Genomic DNA, 22,896 nt, shown 5'->3' with positions numbered 1-22,896 from the left:
ACTGCAAAATCCAGCCTTATTTATATATCTTAAGCTCTGACTAAAAGCAAAAGAGTTGTTTCATTATTACATCATTTAGTAGTGCTGTATTAGTGATGTGAGAGGCGGTAACGATATCATCATTATAGAATGCATCGAGTTGGAAAAATTGTTCGAATGCATATGCTTGACGCAATTTGATCTTACTATATATGGAAATAATTCCGTAATGCTAGCTTTTTATATGTTATATCCGACAGTTGTCGCTTTCTAATGAGGTATTGTACGTAGCTTTATCTTATCTGACTGCAGAGATACAAAGCAAAACGTACAAAATTGCAAAACATTCGAACAATTATTCCAACAACTGTATATTCTTTTCATGGAGGCTTAATTAATTATAACTGCAGATCTATCGTGAATAAACTTTAATGTAAAGATCTGTTCCAGGTTATGCAAGTGGGCTGTTTTATAATTATTTCTTAAGTAGATTTGTTTTTATGTCGCATTGCATCCGGAGTTATATTAAAAACTTGCATTGAGTTAAAGGAGTGGAATTAGTTATGACCGAATAATAGAGAAAAGACTGTAATAAATCTTTGTAAAGCATTCACTACTCTGATTTCTTATAAATTGAATATGAATCATGTTTAAAGTATGTTGGGATACGACACTTCCGCTTCGGAAGCGCTTTGATTATTTCCGGTTTAAGAAGAGGAAAGTCGTACGATGCTATCAGCAATGAGTTACAGTAGGTCACAAAACTGCTGCAAGGAATCCATTTTTCTTGGTTTTTGTAGCGCACATCCTGTTACAATGGCACAAACTGCCTCTGTTCCCACATAGTAAATCTTCTACATGTCTTGAAAAATCCGAAAGAGTTTATGCCCTATTGGATAAGTATTGAAGGAAGTATGAGGCGCGCAATTTGAAAATTTGAAAAAATGAAAATTTGAACGGAATGAACTTATTTATTAATATTTAGTTGGTCCTACTTTTCTATTAATAATCTCTTGAGTTCTTTCCGGAATGTTATCTACATGTCCTTGGCAAAGATCTTTATGGAAGTCATTTCATATTTCATCAACTCGTTCCCAAAACACATCCATGTTCTTTGCTCTATATTCGTAATGGTTGAATTTCAACTTCAATTGATGTCCTACGTGCTCAATTGAATTTAAGTCGGGGATCTAAGCTGGCCAATAGTTAACATAGCTCTCTTGGTGACTACATAACTAGGCTATTGTAGATTATGCCTTGTGCTTTGTGTTATTATCATGCTAAAACTAAATGTTGGACCAGTCGAAATTGTAGTACTTCATAGTATCACGAAGCGTAGTGTTCAAAATATGCTGGTAAACACCCGAGTTCAAGTTTCCATCGTAAATTTAACAAGCATATCCTGGTCCTTCAGAGATTATACAACCCCAGGGCATCATTTTGCTAGCTCCGTGATTGATTGCAAAATCCAGGTCATGATGTTGAAGAAGGTCACTTGGCCGTTTCCAATAGTGATCAGCATCATCAAAGCCCTATACGCTGAGCTTGGTCTCATTAAAGTACACTGTTTGCTGTCAGTCACTCATTGCCTAATCCTGATGCTCCTTGGCCGGTTCTAACTGATGCTACGTATGTGTTTTTGTCTGAAATGGCTTCTTTTTTTCTATCAGAAAATGGAACTCCATTGATTTCAGTACGTTAATTTCTGACTGGTATGAGATATCATAGCCAAATCCAACCAGCTCCCGGTACACCTCTTTAGAAGCCTTTAGAACCCATTCCATGACTTTTCTTTTGATTAACCGCTTCGTCACTTTGGAGACTACTGTAGGTCTACCACCTGTGTTTACTGTCCTACTTGAAAACAGCCGTCTAGAGTATCTACTAACAGTTGATTAAGAGGATTGATTATTATATTGAATAAATACTTAAAAAAATAAGACTGCTACAAATAATTTCAAAATTGTATAAAAGATTATCTGATTGTCAGTATTGCGTTTTTTAATCATAATCTAAATCAAAATATGTTTATCAAAATCTAATATTACCATCAAAATGTTTTTGGGATAATATATAAAATATCATAATTGTTAAAAATAAATAGAATTATATTAATTAATTTAAAATATTATATTTGAATTTTAACTTTAATAATAATGGTTTTATCTTTCTTATAATAATTGATCGTCTGATGCTAATTTATTTTTATTCTTCAAAAAAACAATTTTTGCTTTTGTTACACAAATGAATTTGCATTAGTAATCAAAGATTACATAATCAATTCATTATTACACAAACTATAACGATTTTTACAAAATATAAGATGTGGAATATTTAAATGTGATGAAAATTTTTATGAAAGATATTTAGGCGTCTAAATCTATCAATGTAAAAGTTAATAAATTTATTAATGTTTATATAAAATGTTGATTATCAATAATTTTGTGTGATATGGATAACATTTTACTATAATATAATATTACATTTTAAAAAATAATCAATAAAAAATTGAATTTGAACATAATATAAAATGGAGCAATTAGAAATATTAAAGAAAATAGAAATACAAAAACTTATTAGTTTGAAATGGAAATTTTTAAATAATACTTATCCTTATATAGATTATAAACGATATCATAGAACAGAATTAAAAGAAATAAATTTTATTAATGATCTTAAAAATGAGCTTTATCAAAAGTTAGGTGCTATTCCTATATTTATATTTTTAACTGATTTCTTTTACAAATTAAATATACCAGGTCCATTTAAAAATATAGAGAAAGGGTTATTATTATTATATCAACTATTAATAGGTAAATCTATAAATGCTATGTCTTCTTATGTTAAATATACTACATACCATGATATGTATAAAACTTTTTATGTTGATTATAGAAAAGAACTAAATGAATGGGTAAACAATTTACTTCTTAATGATTATTTTTCAAATAATACTTTACGATTAATCTATGCCAAATTAAAAAATCCTAAATTACTAAAACATATTACCTGTTATATGGATGGATATGATTCAAGAATAGTATATCAAGACATTCATTTTGATAAAAATAGGTTGTATTCTTATAAATTTAAAAATTCTGGTTTAAGAACACAATTTATTTGTGATATTAATGATATTATTATTTATATATCACAACCAAAACCATGTAGCGATTATACAGATGGTAAAATGTTTGAGGAAATTAATTTAAATAAATGTTTACATCAAACAGATTGTATGTTAATTGATGGTGGATATACATTACATGTTAATAAAGTTATAGAGAAGAATAATCTTAATGGTGGATGTTTATCTCTAAACAATTTTTGTTATCCAAACAGAAAACCTAAAAATGAAGTATTATCACCTGATCAGATAAATTTTAATAAACAAATTGGTAGTATGAGGTCAGATATTGAAACATTTTTTTTAAAATACACCACTTTATTCCATAGATTTAATAAAGAAAAGGCAGTAAGGATAACAGAAAATAGTATTTATTATATTCAATTTAAATTATGTTCAGTATTATATAATATAAAGAAAGCATGTGAAATTTATGATATAAAAGAAGATAGAAATTATATGTTTAAATATTGGATTGAAGAGAATTTTGATTATATGAATGTAAATGATAATAATGATGAAAATGCAATAAATAATTTATTTGCAGATGAATACAAGCAACATTATATAACAGAACAGTTTAAATTCCAGGAAAGTTACCTTATAAATATAATACAAAACATGAGTATAAATGGTAATACTGATAGTATAGAAATAAAAAATACAGAAAATAATAATGTTAATAGCAATGATGATGTTGATATAATAGATAATGATGTGTACATGGAAGATGAATCTAATATTTATGAAATTGATTATATTTTAAGCCATAAAATTGTTAAGAAAAAAAATACATATTTGGTAAAATGGAAAAATTTTGATGAAACCCATAATTCGTGGGTAAAAGAAAAGGATTTCCAAAACATGGAGTGCATTAAAGACTATTGGTATAGTATAGAGGATTTATAAAAAATAAAAGAATTAAAAATTATTTAATATGAGGATTGATTATTATATTGAATAAATACTTAAAAAAATAAGACTGCTACAAATAATTTCAAAATTGTATAAAAGATTATCTGATTGTCAGTATTGCGTTTTTTAATCATAATCTAAATCAAAATATGTTTATCAAAATCTAATATTACCATCAAAATGTTTTTGGGATAATATATAAAATATCATAATTGTTAAAAATAAATAGAATTATATTAATTAATTTAAAATATTATATTTGAATTTTAACTTTAATAATAATGGTTTTATCTTTCTTATAATAATTGATCGTCTAATGTAATCCAGGCTCCTTGGAAATATCATACATTGATGTGGATGCGGTTAATGCCTGTTTGTGATCGTTTATTTTCTCCTCTGACAGCCGTTTAGGCATGCGATTGACGATAGGGTAAAAAAGAGAAATAATTTAAATAAGGGAGTATAAAATTTAAAATAAAGGAATTGTAAGCGCTTTTATATACTGGCATCATTCTAATCATGTCAAAAATGTGAAAAATTATGATAGCAACCGGTTGGGTCGTATTAAAATTCGTCATTTAAAACATATGTGAACAAGTAAAAAATGTCGGATGCTCATAATACTACCTTTAGCGATCTCAAATTCCACCAATAACCATTGCCCATATCCGATAATCGACGAATAAATGCACTTTCTATTGAGGTACAAACAGTCAAGGTTTGGGATAGTTTGGTGCAGTACCCATGGAAAACCAGCTGTAAAACCGGAATTTTGCAATTCCTTGCAGCAGTTTTGTGACCTACTGTACATGTTTCTAAAGGGTCTATTTCGAACATTGCGAAAAATGTAGAACATCACTCCGTATTCAAACAGGTCGATCCAGGAAACTTAACGCATACGACGCGCGCCTTGTATTCCACAGGTTCAATGCTGATGTGTACAAGACCTCAGAGCACGCTGCCAGAGACTTAAGGGGTTTAGATGCGAATATTTGCAGCCAGACCGTGCGAAACCTTCTTAAAAGCTCCAAATTTAAATCTCGACGAAAACCAACAGCTCTTGCTTTAACGCATTCTGCCAAAAATGCGCGCCTTCAGTTTGCCAAGAAGTATAAGGATTGGATAGAGGAAGACTGGAAAGAGTAGTCTTCAGTGACGAAACAAAAATCAATCGTTTGGGTTCAGATGGTAAACAATGGACTTGAGTACAAGAAGGAAGGCCTCTGCAGGATCACAACACCAACCAAACTTATAAGCATGGAGGCAGTAGTATACTACTTTGGAGCTGTTTGACAGCAAACGGAGTTGGATATATCACTCAAGTACTCGGAGGTTTAGATTCAGAGCTGGATTGCAAAATTATGACGGAGGATATGCTCCCTTCATTATAAGAATATGATATGTCAAAGGATGACATTATATTTCAACATGATAACGATCCAAAGCATACATCTAGATTAACACAAACATGGTTCGCAGATAACAAGATGCAGCTACTGGATTGGCCAGCATATTCGCCTGACTTAAATCCTATAAAGAATTTATGGGATTACTTAAAAGTCCGGCTGTATGCTTATGAAACTGTACCCTTAAGTACGAAAGAACCATTTAAACGGGTTGCAGATATTTGGTACAATGAAATTACAAAGGAATACTGCGAGCAGTTAGTATGCAGCATGCCGCGGAGATTACAACTTGTTCTGAAAGAAAAGGGCGGTGAGATTAATTACTAGCTAATAAAATAAAAAATGCCGACAAAAACCCAAAAAATTGTTCATTTTGATTTTGATTTTTGATTGGATATTTTCCAGCCTTCACGCACAGCACGTGATATGCTTACAGTGTAGTAAATAGCTGAGAAGCAGTGCTTCATAATGGTTTATGTTGAGTGCGGATTGGAGATTATGCGAAGCAGATTCAGTACGAAATGTGTAAAAGGCGGTTCAAAATGAACAATTTTTTGAGGTAGTGTAATTCTAGAAGAATAGGGACTCAAAAAAGCCTAAATAACTAAATAAATTTCAAAGTAAAATATTCTGGGCATATGTGACTTTTTTTATTTTTTTGTTGTCGTCATTTGAGGGGCCAATTTAAGGGAATGCTTGGAAACGGGTCATGTTCTCATATGAGACTTGTAATGAGTTGTTTTGTCAAGCCAGAGAAGAGAGAGAGAGAAAGAACCGGACAGGAACTAAGAAGCTTGGATAGACAAGATAGTTGATAAGTAAGAACGTGCTAAGGATATATAAGATTATAGTCACTTTATTTTAGTAAAAGGAATCTAATATGATCCTAAATAATATGTTGACATAACTTGGAGTCATTTATAACATTATTCCCAACACAGATCAATAAAAGACTTTGATTAGATTTTTATATTAAGCTTTATTCATATTAACTTCACACAGTCAAATAAGATGACATAGTTGTAATATAGCTTATTGATGATATGAGCATGTTGAATAAGGAATGACAATTACTTACCGGATCATCATTAAGTCATGTAAACATTTATCCTAACTGAGATATTATTATTAGCCATAATATCCAATCACGGAACTAGAGGATTTTATATTCATCCGTACCGTCTCCTAAATAGTCCTTCATCCAGAGTTATCTGAAACCATCCCAATAGCATAATTGACAATACAAGCTAGGAACAGGCTAAACTAATAATTAGAAATAGTAATCATCTATTCTGTCGAATTGATCATAAATCTGTCCTAATTCTTTATCCGTATCATGTCTATAAATACTCTCACTTTTTACATGTAGAATTATTTTTTTATCATATATTCAATCTTAGTTATCTTAACTTAATAAAGAGATACCAAGTTCTAACAGTATTTTTTTATCTTTGTGGTCATACTACTTTTACCTAAAACCCCCCTATCCTAAACAGTTAGAATCCTTCTTGTCTTCTCTTCTTTATCAATTAAACAATACGAGGCAAGCGAAAGTCGATAGATACCTCTGAAGCTCAATTATTAAAAAAGACAAGAATCAATGGTCTCAGGAAGGACTACAAGTTTTTAGTATGAGTTGAACCAAGTTTTCAAAAACAACCACCTGACTTAGACTATTTTTCGTTTGCAGAGCATTTCCATGGCACTGAAGATGAAACAAACGCAAACTAAATGGATTTGCTGCTTACGCTGTAATCAAAAGAAAGTAACAAAGTTACTAATGTTGCCTATACTGCTGAAACTACTTTTGCTGTATGCTGTGTTGTAGAGCAGAGTCTGATCATCACAGACATTGAATAATCACAACTAAAAGAAGTATATTAAAATTGATAAAAGATAATAATTTAAATCTTTATTAAATAAAATATATTCTTCTTCTTTTTATATAAAACCATCACTATTAGATTCATTCTATAAAGTAGACATGAACAATAAGTCATGATCTTTACTATTCATCGTTTCTGTAAACGAATAATAATGGATCAGGTACCTAGTCAACTTTGATCTGACTGGAGGCATTTCATATAAATATATCTTTCCTCTCAATGAAGACGGGACAACTCTCCCAGATCAGTTAAAGAACAATAAGATCTATAAAACAACGAATTAAAAATTTTCATAATCGATTCAGTGATCATTCTTCAATCAAACGTGTCAATGATTGGATCTACGCTCATAACTACTCATTTACCCGCCAACTGATAGAAGAATATAAATAGTAGACTTTGTAATGATTTCTTTTTAACAATTAAGATTGTCTTAAATAAAGTTCAGTCTCAAAAAGTATTCTTTTGGTTTTATTGCTATTTTGATAATTACCTTGCCAGAACATAACATGCTGTACTAATTTCAAACTTTTTGACATATACTAACTTTTATTTTAAACATAGACTCGTCGTTTTCCTTCAACTGTGTTTGGAAAGAAATACCATGAATACTGGGAAAGTCGAAAATACAGTACATTGAGGGAAGATATCAACAATGAATTTCGTTCTGCTATTTCTTCTATTCAGCGACTAGTACATCGAAATCTTATTGAAAAGGCCAACAATGTAAGAGATGATAACAAATACCCGTTATTTCTTTAGTGTTAACAATATCATATACCTAGGTGTTTAGTACCTCATCCTCATCTTCTAATTGTCCTACTTCTAATACCTCATTTTCTGACGCTACATCTTCTGATGTTACAACTTCTGGCTTAACAACTTCAAACGGTTTGACAAAAACGCTGGCGCAAACAATTGAGCTTGCATCGGACTAGTAAGTTATATCCGTCATTTCGTCAGTAAATACTATTCTAACTAAGTTTCTATACAGCTTAGCTCAACTAGGTGTCATAAATCTAACATCAGATTCAGTACGGAATATATTAAAAATGTGTACAACTGAAGAAGAATATGAAAACATCATATTATCTGTAAATGTCAAAAAAGTAGAAATCATGGAAAGTGCCAAGAACTTATCTAAGCAATTAAAGATGTTAAAGTTTACTCCTGCAAAAACCTGCGCAACGCGTTGTACGCAAATGGATATAAGCAAGACTATGATGCCATTAGTGACTACGATATTGGGTTAATAGAAAACCTGGTTAAGCATTTGTAAGATTTTTTTAACACGCCGTTTCACATTACCTTACTTTTATTAATACAACTGTGGTATTTACACATATAATAAAGTAATAATGTAAATTACTACGAACAATGGTCCTCCAAATTAGGAATATCGGACATTGTATTATGCTACTTCAAATAAAATCCCTATCCACTCCAGAATATTCCAATAAGTTCCTGGATCAGGGTTAATGATTACTTCTTGATAAGAAGATGCTAAACTATGCCAATCATATAAATAACTCATTGTCTAATATCGATTAATAATCAATAGTCATATACTGTAAATACTAATATTTAGCCGTGATTAGAAAAGTATAAATACCCACATATTTTTAACTTGAATAAAGGACAATCTACTTTGAGCCTCACTTATTTTTATATTTGTTGATTGACTTAGTACTTTTTACATTATAAAACCACAAATATCACAACAACTTTTAGCCTGGACTTGATTGAATCATCAAAAAATCTTTTGAATAGTACCATACTTGAAAGATCAGCAGCAGTACAGACAAGCATCGTCGACACTAATCAGCTGTTTCTGGCTGTGAATGATATTGTGGAATTAGTTTGGCTTGAAAGAGAATATTTTGGCACAAATAAAACAAAGTGGGATGGAATACTGTTTAAAGAAGGTGATCACAAAATATCCCCTGGCTTCGTCGAGTTCTCTGGCGGAGTGAATGACGCTACTACTCCAGAAAAAGAACGACGTGGTGTGAAGAAACTCTACAGCATGATATGATTGATGTAATGAACGGATATCCTGCTGATGTCAAAAAACAAATATTTTGCATAAGGTTTTATGGTAATCCTCTTCTCCTTCAATTGAGTATTCATATACAAATAGTACTAAAATAGAAAATACCATGTTTTTTGGGGGAGTTCGTAGTACATGAAGAAGTTGTGTTCAGGGTCCAACATGCAGCAATCATTGTTCTCAGAACGGCTCGGGAATTTGTCAAATTCACTTCAGAAATACCCAAATTGATAGGATGGAAAGATGCTGTGGTTAAACAAATCGAGCAATTTTAATCAAGCTATCAATTTATAACAAATCATTCAAGTTTATGTTGTTATTTTAAAGGTTGGCTTGTTGTAAGTGAGTTAATTTGAGTTAAGATTGCTTGTAAAGCTTGATTTTAAGGTTGTGATAGCCTTGTAAGTTGTTGTTTTATATAGGATTTAAGCAGATGCTTGATAAGTAGTGACCACCAGATCTTATGTGTAAGATCAATACGATGTTTCTTGATAAAAGTTAAAGTAGAGTAAAAAGTTTAGGTAAACAGGGACTTTCTTGTTAAAGTTTGTTAATTATTGAGTAAAAATATATGATTTATTTAAACTGACTAACAATTTCTTCACGAAAAGATAGGATATATATATATGAATAATTTTTTTTTTCTTTTTAGCTTTTCTTATTTTTTTGACCTTTTTTATTTTTTCGGCTATTATTATTTCTTTGACAATGGTTGTTAAATAACTTAAGTTATTTTAACAATCCATGTCGGAGTTGTCTTGTGCTTCGTCCAAAAAGAGACCACTGCTACAATGTAAATTGGTGAAGCGATATCTACTGTTCACCTCAAAGATATAATTCAGCCTTTTTGTTTCTTTTTAAAAAAGTGGCCAAATAAACAACATTTACAAAAAGGACCAATTGGATTTCAAAAACGAGACCAATTGGGTTTCAAACAAATGATCAAATGGTGCTCAAAAAAGAAACCAAGTTTTCTCAAAAATCTGACCAACGTCTTCAAGAAAATTTCCAATTGACAGTGGAAATACTGTTCTTCAGGTAAAGGAAACTTCTTTCCGCTTTCCATCACTTTCTATAGGTTTTTGCCTTATTTGGAAAAGTATCCACAACACCAGACCTGAACATGCCTACTGTAAAGCAGTTACAAGCAGAACTTGCTGCAGCCAAGGCCGAAACCAATCGACTACAGCAACATAACGCCTCCCTTCTAGAGCTGTTAGCTCAGGCACCATCCACCACTGTACCTAAGCGCGTCTCTACTGCTACCGCTTCCCGTCCACCTGCTTCCCCTTCGTCGCTGCAACTTAAACCACCTACCAAACGTCCCCCCTCACCCTCCAGAACTTGAATCTACTCCCCTCCAAAAACCTTCCAAACCTAAATACGCTCCATCACTTCCCAGCCAAACAGCTGCTGCTCGTACTTTCAGTCCCTCTTCCACCAATCAAGGGTTTAAATGCCTTTATCTCCCTATATAACACCGTCTTCCCATTCGCCAAATACGTTCCCTACTTCGATGATTGCATATCAACAGCAATCGTGTCCTAGACATTCACTATCCCGACCATCATCTCGTTGTCCTCCTCATCCATAACAACTATGAAGCTGAAGTTCGCTCTCAATTAGAAAAATTTGAAATTCCTATACATGATGATTACGATCCTCTGGATCCAAACAACCTTCGAAACCCTTACTATGACGACTTCGATCAAGATGAAAAGGAGTGTGCCGCATGGAGCGTCTTCACTCAACGTGTAATTCGTGCTATCCGTCGCCTCAAAGGCCCTGTTCAGCGCTCTGTTGCTCGCTTTTTCGTTGACAAAGGCATTATAGCTAGCGTTGTACTTAATGAGCTCTTTTCAGTCAAACAGACTTGAGTTCTACTTTTGTTTTATGATATGACTTCCTTTCTTGTGGTCCATTTCCAAACAGTGATTTATTCACAAGTTACTTCTTACTCCCCCTCTGTCCTCTTCTTTTTTTGCCTTTGTTCCCATAAGGAATTTTTTAGCTTCTTTCACGTCTGATTTAATCTGGCTTGGGTAATTATGGTGTTCTGAGACACTGCGTGCTCATTTAAGCCATGTAGTAAAAGTATTATTTAAACGTACTACCAAATAAATCAAAAAAAGTGACTAATTGAGTTTCAAAAAGTGAGCAAATTTATTCAAAAATCTGACCAGCTTTTTCAAAAATTTGTCCAATTGACGGCGGACGCACTGTGCAAAGCTGTGATCAAACAATTCAAACTGTTGAGGTTTCTTCTATCACACGAATCTTTTTTTTTTTTTTTTTTTTTTTTTTTGCAAAAAATATAAACAGTTAGTATATTAAAGTTTTGCTTACTAAGTATACTATTTGTTTTATTTACGTATTTATGTTTACCAGTAGGTTAAATTATATAGATTTCTAATCAAAGCAACACATAACAGTAACAATTTTTTTTTCCTTTACAGATTGTAGATATTAGATCTTGCAATTATGCTGAATTGTTTGATAATCTGCATTTAAATTGTCTCATCTTTTTTTTTTTCCATAAAAATTTAGTGATGAGCAACATCTACACAGTCACGTATCTTAAAATCAGCAAAGAAACCCTTCACTAAAGTATATCCCTTCTTTCCTTCTTCAAGTTTAAATAAGAAATGTCCCAAAAAATAGGTAGAGTAATTTACATCATCAGTAGATGAACTGTGTATACTAATATCTATCAGCTATTCTTTCTGTTTATGATAAAACAGGATTGATTGATTTTGCTAAAGAGCTTCATGCTTTAAACGTTCGTTTACTTGGTTCCGGTGGAACTGCTAAACTTGTTCGTGAAGCTGGCTTACCTATTGGGTAAACTGGAATTTAAGTATCATTTCTTCCATTTACGCTTATTTTTTATATTAGAGACGTCTCCGAAATCACTAATGCACCTGAAATGTTGGGCGGACGTGTCAAAACTCTACACCCTGCTGTTCACGGCGGTAAGTTGAAGCACTAAAAATAAAAAAAGAAAGAGAAAAAAAAAAACCGCAATCTTACAACGTTTGAAAGGTATTTTGGCTCGTAACATTGAAAGTGATGAGAAAGATCTTGCCGAACAACACATCGAAAAAATTGATTTTGTTGTTTGCAACCTTTACCCATTCAAAGAAACTATCGCTAACCCTGACGTGACCATTCCTCAAGCCGTTGAAGAGATTGATATTGGTAAAAGAAACATTTGAGGATCTTGTATATTTTATATCTAAACCAAATTCTAGGTGGTGTTACCTTGCTCCGTGCTGCTGCTAAAAATCATGCTCGTGTTTCAATTCTTTCTGATCCTAAAGACTACCCAAAGATCATTGAAGAATTAAAGAAGGGTGGAGTTACTCAAGAAACTCGTAACTCTCTTGCTTTGAAGGTAACAAATGAGTACGAAATCCTGATTCTATGTTTATCTAAATATTCATTTCAAAAGGCATTCCATCACACTGCCGATTATGATGATGCTATTTCCAACTACTTCCGTCGTCAATATGCTAAAGATAGCTCGATGATGCCCCTTCGCTATGGTGCTAACCCTCATCAAGCCCCAGCTCAAATTTATGTCAAATCTGGTAACTTACCTGTGACCGTTTTGAGTGGTTCACCTGGTTATATTAATTTCTTGGATGCTTTGAACTCTTGGGCTTTAGTCAAGGAACTCAAAGAAGCCACTGGTATTGCTGCCGCTGCCTCATTCAAGCATGTTTCTCCTGCTGGCGCTGCGATTGGTCTTCCTTTGAATGAAATTGAACAAAAAGTTTATCAGGTTGACGATTTGAAGACACCTTTAACTCCTCTTGCTAACGCCTACGCTCGTGCTCGTGGCGCTGATCGTATGTCATCCTTCGGCGATTTCATTGCTTTATCTGATAAAGTTGACGTGGTTACTGCCAAGATAATTAACCGTGAAGTATCTGACGGTGTTATTGCTCCTGACTATGAAGAAGCAGCCCTTGAAATTTTAAAGAATAAGAAAGGTGGAAAGTACTGTGTGCTCAAGATGGATCCAGCCTACGAGCCTGAGGAACAAGAGGTCAGACAAGTTTATGGCTTATATTTGGAACAAAAGAGAAATAACTACAAAATCGATGCTTCTCTTTTTACTAACGTTGTTACCAAAAACAGAAACGTAAGCTTTTTTCCATACACTAAGTGAGTTTTTACTAACTCGTCTACTTTCTTAGTTGACTTCAGAAGCTGTAAATGATTTGATTGTTGCCACTATCGCTCTCAAATACACACAATCAAACTCTGTTTGCTATGCTAAGAACGGTATGGTCATCGGCCTTGGTGCTGGTCAGCAGTCTCGTATTCACTGTACCCGTCTTGCAGGTGACAAGGCTGACAATTGGTGGTTGCGTCACCATCCCAAGGTCTTGGCTTTCGATTTCAAGAAGGGTACTAAACGCGCAGATAAATCCAATGCTATTGATTTATATGTTACAAATCAAACAGGCGAGGTAAGCTATCTACTTTATGTAAAGGACTGTAAGTTAAATATTTTTTAGGGAATTGAGCGTGAAGCTTGGGAAGCCAATTTCAACGTAATTCCTGAATTACTTACTGCTGAAGAACGAAAGGAATGGATGAGCAAGCTTGAAAACACTGTTGTTTCATCTGATGCCTTCTTCCCTTTCGCAGATAACATTTACCGTGCTTACCGCTCTGGTGTCAAGTATATCGCTGCTGCTTCTGGATCTGTGCAAGATGAAGCTGTTATTGCTGCTGCTGATGCCAACGATATGGTTCTTGTTCATACAAAATTAAGACTCTTTCATCATTAATTTCTTTTACAGCAACTTTGAAGGACCGTTAATAAATTTCAAACCCACATAATTTTGCCTTATTTTTTTGCACAAACTTCTTTTTTAAAAAAGAAACTTTTATACAAAAATGGGTCAATCTGGTTCGCAACTCGAAGATATGGTTAATTCCTCTAATTGTAAGTGTTTGATAGAAGTATGAAGATGCCACTGCTTTACTTGTGTTAATTTGTTAAACCTTTAGTTTCGGCTGAAGAAATTCAGCGATTGTATAAGCGTTTCATGAAATTGGACAAAGACAAATCTGGATCAATCGATAAAGAAGAGTTTTTGTCAATTCCACAAATTGCCAATAATCCCTTGGCATCCCGTATGATTGCCATTTTTGATGAAGATGGAGGTGGGGATGTAGATTTTGGTGAATTTATTAAAGGTTTAAGTGCTTTCAGTGCTCGTGGAAATAAAAGAGAAAAACTGCAATGTATATAGGTTACATAACACAACAGCGCTTGTTAATAACAAATATTATCACTTTATAGTTGCATTTAAAGTATATGACATGGATAGAGACGGATTCATTTCAAATGGTGAATTGTTCCTTGTGTTAAAAATGATGGTTGGAAATAACTTGAAAGATAATCAACTTCAACAAATTGTGGACAAAACTATTATGGAGGCAGATAAAGATGGTGATGGAAAAATTAGTTTTGATGAATTCTTAATTATGGTTGAAAACACAGATGTAGCAAAACAAATGACACTTGAAAGCTTTTAGCTTTCAAATGTTGTATATGTACGTTTTTATATAAAACAATTCTTCTCTGTTGTACTTTATCAAGCCCTACAGGACTTAATAACTTATTTGGGTTCTTTTATTTTTTTGATAATCCAAAAATTAAGCGAAAGAACCGCATTTGTATTTTTCAATCCAAAAAGCCTTGTGAAAAATTTTGTATAGCCATTTAATATTTGTTATATTTCTTGCTCCTTGCTAATTGACACTATAAAGCCTCTTCTTTATTTTTAAATAGCTATATGCAATAAAACAAAGATTTATTTTCTGTACTGTAAAGGGTGTCACTGTTGAGAACAGCAAAGAGAGGGGTATCTGGCAATATAAACCAATTATTTTTTGTCTAATTGACCTTTGGTACTGTTCAAATAAATTTGCACGGATTCGTTGTATCCAGACCACATGTTTGCTATAAGAGCTACCTCATCTGTGTTTCTGTTAATAGTCTACAGCCTTATTAGTAAAATGACTTCAAAGAATGAAGGATTATTTACTCCAATCTTTTTGTTGAGTTGACCAATGTTATGATTCAGTTTACTCTTCCAATTTATAATATTAGTCACATAGCTATATATAATCAAGAACAATATATTTCTTACGACGTTAGCGATGATCCTGCTTAACAACGCACTCTGTTGTTGATCGTGAGGACTGTCCATACGACTCGCAAAAAAAAAATACAAACTTTTGAAAGAACGCTTTTTCTTGTCAGACATTTTTTGGCAATTTACTACCAACAACTCCAACTCCTAAGCATATTAACAACACAAAAAAATATGTCTATACTGTCCATTTAATCAGTATTAATTTGATTAAAATAAACTGAAGATTACTCCTCTATAAACAAAAGATTTTCTTTCTATTATACGTCTCGGTCTTTAACGCACTACTCAACTATAACCAAACACAAGCATTCTTTCTCTGGTGCTCCAAACTCAACATAGCAACAGTTCTTGTCCATATGTGGCATATTTTCATTGTATAATTGTCATTCAACTGAACCATGAGCTTCTCTTGGTTACCGTATATATTCATCTCTCTCCCGCGCAACTTTTCAGTTAACCAACTTTGCCAATAAAACCTATTTAGCTTGCCAAATTCACTCTCAATGGAATCTATCGCTTCGCAGTAGTGTTAGTGTTCTAATTGTCTTATTTCTTAAAGTTGTGGCATGTATTGCGTATATTGCCTCTCACACAAACCCAAATTACAACAATACAAGGTTTAAGTACCAATTTTTGGATTTTAAATTTTTTCTTAGCATCAATTTTACAAACCTTCTCTCTATCTTGCTCTAAAGAAGGTCTAGGTGCCCTCGGCCTAGGTGATTATATTAAGGCATTACAATGACAATGGTTAATTACGATGATCCTTACTGCTTCTATGGCCCCCCACTGCTCAAATTTGTTTCCTGGTTCACTCTTTCGAGTATTTGATGTGGCCAACATATTTTGAAAATTAGTTTAACGTGATACTATATCCATCATTATGTTCCTGGTATTCTGGCCATACTGTTCACCTCATGCTGCTGTTGTTACTTCCTATCTTTTTCGCTATATTGTTTCTCTTCTCTATTCTCAACCTTGGACTCTGCTTTATTGCGCATTTGACTTGTAATACTTACTCTAGTCACTATCCTCGTCTTCCTACTTTCGTTATTTATTTATACCGCCCCTATTGCTGCTTCCCACCCTCCAATGATGATATACAACCTTCTACTTCCGTAAGTCTAGTAACAATTCGCTTTCTGGCGTATGGCTGATTCACATATTCTGATCCTTGACTCCTCCACAAACTGCTTTCGCTTTCAAACATTTACAATCACAGAAATTCAGCAGTTTTCCCCACAACCAAGCAACTGACCAACATACTCACCCCCAACACTACTTAAGTTCGACGACTAGCTTCAGCCCAGTTCACAACGCCAACAAACGGTCGCATTCTAATCGACCTCATTCCACTGTTCCTTTCGATTTTCATCATAGACTCAGCTACTCTCCTAACTTCAAAACCGTCAAAACTATTCAAACGGCCTCTACTAACTAAACAACATTCATGACAAACTTTTCTCTGTCCTTTGTTAAAATCAGCGTGATCTTCCATCACCTCACCCACTCATATCTATGCATCACAGTAGCCGTCCTTCTGGCGGCTTTCCATCGCGATACAAGCCCGTACCGTGCGGTTCAAAGTCATTCACCAATTAATCATACACACAGTTCTTAAATCGGCTTAATCTACAAAAGCTTCCTCTGACTCTTTACCCTCTGCGTTTAACTAAACCAGACTCACGCATCTACTTCGTTTGTAATTGTACAAAAACACAACCTATTTGGATTCAAATATCAAGTTTCTTTATTAACCAATCGTAGCAAAGCATAATGCACTGTTTATAATTCGATGTTCTTTTTGTCATGTCTCACTTGTCCATTTTTGCTTCTAGTAATCCGTCCATTCTCTTAGTCTCAATGCTATCCACCAGTTAGATCATGACCTATGTTTGCAAGCTATCAGGCCTTCACTTTGGTAATTCATTTTCCACAACGCACTTTTTAACAGTGGTGTTATCACATTGCTGGCTCAAAAATATATTCATAAGCTAGCCACAAAGATCAATCTAAAGATATTTTCTGACTTGTGCCATATATATATTTGTTGTCATATTTACATTAAATATAAGAAAATTGGCTTTAAACAAAATTTTATTTTCTATTAAGGACACAAAAAACCAACTAAATAAAACTTGTTTTCGTCATCCTTTCCTATTTAGCACTAAGTAATAGGTATGGATGCAAAGACATGTAGAAGTTAATATACAATCAATAATCTTTAATTCTATATTGTTATCCTCATAGCAGCTTGATTTAGATGAGGGTCTTCCGTTTTATCCTCTTGCGTATTCAATTCATTTGAAGTCCAGGAACTAGATAGCAAAATTCATACTTGGGAGATTTAAGTCAATGACTTTGTTGAACTGTACTCTTATCTACATAAAGCATTCTAGTAGCCCGAAACTGTGTAAAAACTGCAGCTTTGTCTGCCTTTGTTTATTTCTTTTTTTTTGCGTAAGTGCAGTGAGTTTTGTTGAAAGATAAAGTTCGATAAGAAGGCCTAATATTTTAACAATTTAGATATAAAGCTATATAATCATAAGATAAGATAACTTAACAATCATCAGCTTTAGTTCAGACTTACTTTTCTTATGTCTAAAAATTGGTAATTCTTTAATGATTCTTGCATTAGAAAATATTATTCAGTTTTATTAATAAATGATACGATAATAACATATGTTAGAACATCCTGAATGTGCTTTGCTAAAAGTTTGAACATGACCTGTTCTAAATAACTAAGGCAAGAACACCAAATGCAGTCATTGCAGGAACAAGATCAAGTAGGGCAATGCTAGCATCACTAGAGTGGGCATCGCCAGAGTGAGCAGTATTAGAACTATTACCACTCGAATGACCAATGTTTGTAGAGCTGGCAGCTGCTTGAGTAGCATTACTTACAATAACCAATGCGGGAGCAGGATGGGCTATACTTTCAGAATTGGCGCTAGAATCTGGAATAGCCGTCCAATTTGTGGAACCAAGTTCACTATAATTCATTGAATCAGCAAAAAAAAAAAAAAAAAAAAAAAAAAATTGCGCTTACCAAACTTGAATAACTGGAAAGTACACGGTCTCGTTTTGTTTATTGCTGAGGTTCACATTAGGCACGGATAATATAACAGGAAAACTAAGCGCGTCAGTTGGCTTAAGGTATCCACCGGACCATGTGAAGTTACTAATAGAGGAATTGGTAGAGTCTTTGTAGTTTGTAGAAATAGTCTAAATAGAGACCATTAGTATATTAAAGTAAAACATACTTCTTTTTTTTTCTTACCCAATTCGTTACAGCTTGAGGAGATATAGCTGTAATGCTTTCAGGAACAGTAGCAGTTAAAGCAATAGTAGCAGATCCGTTACATCCATGAGGAACATAAAAAGCGGTACTTAAGTTTTGACCAGGCTAAGTCGATTACAATCAGCTTCGCGTTATTGTATCCCTTGATTTAATGCTTACCTCGGCAAATTTAGGTGATAATGATACATGAGCATCAGCCAATTGAGAGACAAGGACAAGGAAGGAAGCAATCAATTTACAGCTAGAAGATTTCATGATCAAATAATAGAATTTTTAGCCAACTAAAGGTAAAGAGAAAAGATCAATGGATAAAAAAAACCTCATCTTTTATAAGCAAATGCTGATCACACAGCGAAATGCTCTCATTTCGTCCAATGATTTTGATTTAACCTTATTTTGTAGTACAAAAAGTAACAAAAAAAAAGAACTCAAAGAAGCTTTTATAATTCAAAATTTTATGATTTTATTTTATTTTTCTTGAAAAATTTACATGATTTCAATCATATAAATGAAGCTATTTTTAATAAAAGACATGGTTTATGAATTTCAATATATTTATTAACACGTAAAATAAAGAAGAGATCTTTTGCTACATTCTAAACTATAATAAACACACTTCAACTTCAAACTGGTAAATGTTAAACCCAAGCACCGCTGCTTGTATCACTGTTTCACTATGAAATTTTCAATTTTGATTGGCCAAAATATTCTGGGTTATTTTGATTAAAGAGTCGTCTTCTCTTTGAACAGCATCTCTCCTTGTAAAAAAAAAAAAAAAAAAAAAAATTGTTTGTCTGTTACGATGCAAATATAAACATTTTCTTTTTCATGTTCATCTGTGCTTTATAATTCAAAGATTGAAGAAATAAATACATAATCTACTGCCTACATAAGACTGCCGATCTAGTTTTATTATATTTACAATTATTAGGGCAAAAATATCGCATATCAATCAGAGCCTAATAAAGTCCATTCAGCACAGCGAAAATAACTCTTTTTTTTTTTTTTTTTTTTTTTTTTGCAGGGCAGACATGCTTGTAAAGTATTATTGGAATGATAAACATATTACTTTTTACTGCAAAAAAAAAATCATGTAATAGAAAGATTGTTTATGTATAAACAATCCTTCAAACATTAAAATTAAAGAAATAATAGCAAAAGGCAGTTGAATACTGTTTCTATTATTTTTTTATATCGTAAAGAAATCAAAGTATCAAATACAATAAAGTGTGTGTAAATATCCATTACTAAATAAGGTTGAACATCTTATCAGTTATCGGACAATTAATAATTAACCAATGATAATACAAGATCAATTTGTGTTGCTGTGCTTGGTCCATCAGTAGATTACGACCAACTAAAAGATGAAAGGGGAGAGTGGGAGAAAAAGGATATTAGGGCTTGATGACAAGAGAGGATAAAGAACAATGAAAGCATTATATTATAAAAATAGGGTAAACAAGATTAAGAATTGATCTAATCAAACATAAATAATAATCAATGACGCAATTCTTTTATAAATTGACACAATTTAGTAACAGTGGGTTCAGTTTATTGAGATCTCTCTGTATTGACCTATTGATCTTTTGAAGGTAAAAGCTTGGGATCCTTTTCAATGACCAAAGCACGTAACCATTTAGCTTCCTTTTCAAGATCATTTACTTTACTTTCTAATTTTTCAACGTAATCTGCCAATTCTTTTGCTTTCTTTTCCAGTTCTTGTTCTCTCTGTTTCTTTTTCATACGAAAACGAGCAGATGCAGCCGTATTTCTACGTCTTTTGTCTTCTTCAGCACTGATAGGTTCATTCCCATCTTTTGATTCACTTTTCTTTTTTTGACTAAAAGGGCTGATAGAGTTTTCCGAGGGTTTGACACCCACAGTGAGCGAAGGTGCAAGACGGGGAAGAATGGGTGGCATACCGGGAGTTGAGGGCGCAGGTGCAATATTATAATAATTTAGGTTGTTATTATTGCTGCTGTTGTCATGTTGAACTATTTATCATTAGTATTGTCTATCCACTCTCTTTTTATTATCCATATTTACCAAGTTGTGCAATTTCCTTGAAGGTTTCCAAAAGGTTTGAATTTTCTTTTTTATCTTCAACAATTGCTGAGCCTGGAGTTGTATCAAAACTGAATTGAGCGTTAGCCCAGAGAGCTAACTCTTCTTGAAAAGCTTCTTCATTCATTTGAGTAGGTGAATCTGCATTGAGCAGATTAAGGGTCGAAATGTAAGACATTCTGAAGGAAAAAGTTTCAAAACATTGAATAAACAAAAAAAAAAATCCAAAAAAAATATCATTTTGTTTTTGTTATCAGTGATTTAAACTCAGACACTCATCAATTAATAATCAATTACCCTTCTATCCTTCACACACTGCCTTTCTCTCTGTCTCTCTCTTTCGGAATGAATTTATCCTTTGTTTTACAGTAAACATTTTTTATTATAATTTATAGTCTAGCAGAAATAGTGATTTGATTATTATTCACAACATGTCTTTTCAAATAATCATTAAGAAAGATATTCTTGGGATCCAACTTTTCACGAACTCTTAAATACTCATTCAATTTTGGATAAGATGCTTCTAAATCCTTACGAGATTGCCCATGTGCCTAATAAACTATTATTAAAATGAATAACTTATTACTTATTACCTTTGCCCAGTGAGGACGACCGTTGTATTCACGCATGATATCTTCATAACCTTTCCAATACTTTTTATATGGAACTGGTTTACCATAAGGTCTATACATAATCACACCAATGTAACATGTCTTACGGCCATAGGCTGGACTCAACCAAACGTCGTCTTCATCTACAAATCGAATTTCAACAGGAAAATGAACCTTGAGATCATTGTTATTAATAAATTCATTCAATTTGCGTAAAGCATCCGGTCCATCTTTCCAATCAATCGCCCATTCATTTACATATTGAGGAAAGAGACAATCAAAATTGAAGACCTTGTTTGATTCATCAATAACATGAATAGGTTTACAGTGCAATGTATTAAACATCAACCTGGTAAGATAGGGGATCAGTGAAGTACCATAACGTGTCACATTAAGCATGGCTTGGTATATATGAAAACCATAGACCCTTTCCATAAAATAACTTGGGGCAGATTTGTATACTGGTTTCTCTGTACGATTTGCAGTCCATACGACGCAATCATCTGTATGTGGATACCACCAAATACGTGTATGTTCAGATGAGTGAATGATAGCATCCCAATTGTTCAAGACCTCTGAAAACTTGTAGGGTTTTTGAATCGCTTCCAATTTAAAGTCAGGTTCAACCTTTAGGGTCATTCGAGTGATAATACCCAAGGCACCCAAACTACATCGTGCTGCTTCAAAAATATCTTTGTTTTCATTGGGTGAACAAAAATAAATGTTTCCATTGGCTGCAATTAATGTTAAATCCACAATCTAGATTTCAAAAGTTATTTGAATGACTGAGATTAAATCGAGTTGTTTTTTTTTACCATTGAAGATAGGCACTTGAAATGAGCGCCTGTTCCATGTGTAGCGGTAGCCATCACTCCAGCAACAGACTGATCAGAAATAGAGCCAAGGTTACTCAGAGAGAGACCATTCTCCCTTAATACTTTATGTAAAGTATGAAGTGACATTCCAGCTTCTACTGTGACAGTATTATTCTTCTTGTCCACATTCAAAAGACGATTCATATTGTCGAGTGTCATCATAAATCCAGAAGAACATGCTAAATCAGAAGGAGAATGTCCGCTTCCTACTGCTTTCACTGGTTTATTCAATTTATTTGCTAATAAAATAATCTAAAAAACATTGTTTTAAATATTTAAAAAAAATTTTCTTTGACAGGTTGCTTTACTACCTTTTGTACTTGTTTTTCAGTTTGTGGACTAAATAACAATTCAGGTTTACATGTAAATGTTTTTGCCCAATTTCTAAATTGATAATCATCTACTGCTATTTCCTGAAGTTCAGGTTCTAATTGTTGAAGTTCAAAGGGAGCCATGTTTATAAAAGTAGAAGAAAAAGAAAAAAACAAAAAATATATCTTTTT

The 22,896-nt window shown here is 33.1% G+C and overlaps 8 protein-coding genes across 8 annotated transcripts; 6 read left to right on the top strand and 2 right to left on the bottom strand.

Moving 5' to 3' along the window:
- Positions 1-795: 795 nt before the first annotated feature.
- On the top strand, positions 796-1,154 carry RO3G_16537 (uncharacterized protein; the record flags this gene model as incomplete). Its single annotated transcript, XM_067671121.1, has 2 exons — positions 796-824; positions 965-1,154. The coding sequence occupies 2 exons, from the start codon at positions 796-798 to the stop codon at positions 1,152-1,154; spliced, it is 219 nt and encodes a 72-aa protein (XP_067527222.1).
- A 4,267-nt stretch (positions 1,155-5,421) lies between these two features.
- Positions 5,422-5,758, top strand: RO3G_16536 (uncharacterized protein; the record flags this gene model as incomplete). Its single annotated transcript, XM_067671120.1, has 2 exons — positions 5,422-5,688; positions 5,729-5,758. 2 exons carry the CDS (start codon positions 5,422-5,424, stop codon positions 5,756-5,758), a joined length of 297 nt encoding a protein of 98 aa, XP_067527221.1.
- A 1,706-nt stretch (positions 5,759-7,464) lies between these two features.
- On the top strand, positions 7,465-8,566 carry RO3G_16535 (uncharacterized protein; the record flags this gene model as incomplete). The annotated part of the gene is made up of 4 exons (XM_067671119.1): positions 7,465-7,473; positions 7,878-8,039; positions 8,099-8,250; positions 8,308-8,566. 4 exons carry the CDS (start codon positions 7,465-7,467, stop codon positions 8,564-8,566), a joined length of 582 nt encoding a protein of 193 aa, XP_067527220.1.
- Positions 8,567-10,309: 1,743 nt separating this feature from the next.
- On the top strand, positions 10,310-11,240 carry RO3G_16534 (uncharacterized protein; the record flags this gene model as incomplete). Its single annotated transcript, XM_067671118.1, has 3 exons — positions 10,310-10,401; positions 10,589-10,813; positions 10,898-11,240. 3 exons carry the CDS (start codon positions 10,310-10,312, stop codon positions 11,238-11,240), a joined length of 660 nt encoding a protein of 219 aa, XP_067527219.1.
- Positions 11,241-12,008: 768 nt separating this feature from the next.
- Positions 12,009-14,165, top strand: RO3G_16533 (phosphoribosylaminoimidazolecarboxamide formyltransferase/IMP cyclohydrolase; the record flags this gene model as incomplete). Its single annotated transcript, XM_067671117.1, has 8 exons — positions 12,009-12,024; positions 12,078-12,204; positions 12,259-12,335; positions 12,406-12,561; positions 12,615-12,757; positions 12,815-13,510; positions 13,566-13,841; positions 13,890-14,165. 8 exons carry the CDS (start codon positions 12,009-12,011, stop codon positions 14,163-14,165), a joined length of 1,767 nt encoding a protein of 588 aa, XP_067527218.1.
- A 139-nt stretch (positions 14,166-14,304) lies between these two features.
- RO3G_16532 (calcineurin subunit B) lies at positions 14,305-14,919 on the top strand (the record flags this gene model as incomplete). The annotated part of the gene is made up of 3 exons (XM_067671116.1): positions 14,305-14,323; positions 14,389-14,625; positions 14,684-14,919. 3 exons carry the CDS (start codon positions 14,305-14,307, stop codon positions 14,917-14,919), a joined length of 492 nt encoding a protein of 163 aa, XP_067527217.1.
- Positions 14,920-18,275: 3,356 nt separating this feature from the next.
- Positions 18,276-19,098, bottom strand: RO3G_16531 (uncharacterized protein; the record flags this gene model as incomplete). Its single annotated transcript, XM_067671115.1, has 4 exons — positions 18,276-18,534; positions 18,592-18,767; positions 18,823-18,948; positions 19,003-19,098. 4 exons carry the CDS (start codon positions 19,096-19,098, stop codon positions 18,276-18,278), a joined length of 657 nt encoding a protein of 218 aa, XP_067527216.1.
- A 1,320-nt stretch (positions 19,099-20,418) lies between these two features.
- Positions 20,419-22,848, bottom strand: RO3G_16530 (uncharacterized protein; the record flags this gene model as incomplete). Its single annotated transcript, XM_067671114.1, has 6 exons — positions 20,419-20,837; positions 20,890-21,086; positions 21,275-21,303; positions 21,501-22,277; positions 22,334-22,645; positions 22,702-22,848. 6 exons carry the CDS (start codon positions 22,846-22,848, stop codon positions 20,419-20,421), a joined length of 1,881 nt encoding a protein of 626 aa, XP_067527215.1.
- Positions 22,849-22,896: the final 48 nt, after the last annotated feature.

The sequence above is a fragment of the Rhizopus delemar genome, genomic scaffold (assembly GCF_000149305.1).
Source record: "Rhizopus delemar RA 99-880 supercont3.20 genomic scaffold, whole genome shotgun sequence".
NCBI lineage: Eukaryota > Fungi > Mucoromycota > Mucoromycetes > Mucorales > Rhizopodaceae > Rhizopus > Rhizopus delemar.
This window is presented reverse-complemented; position numbering and strand designations above follow the sequence as displayed.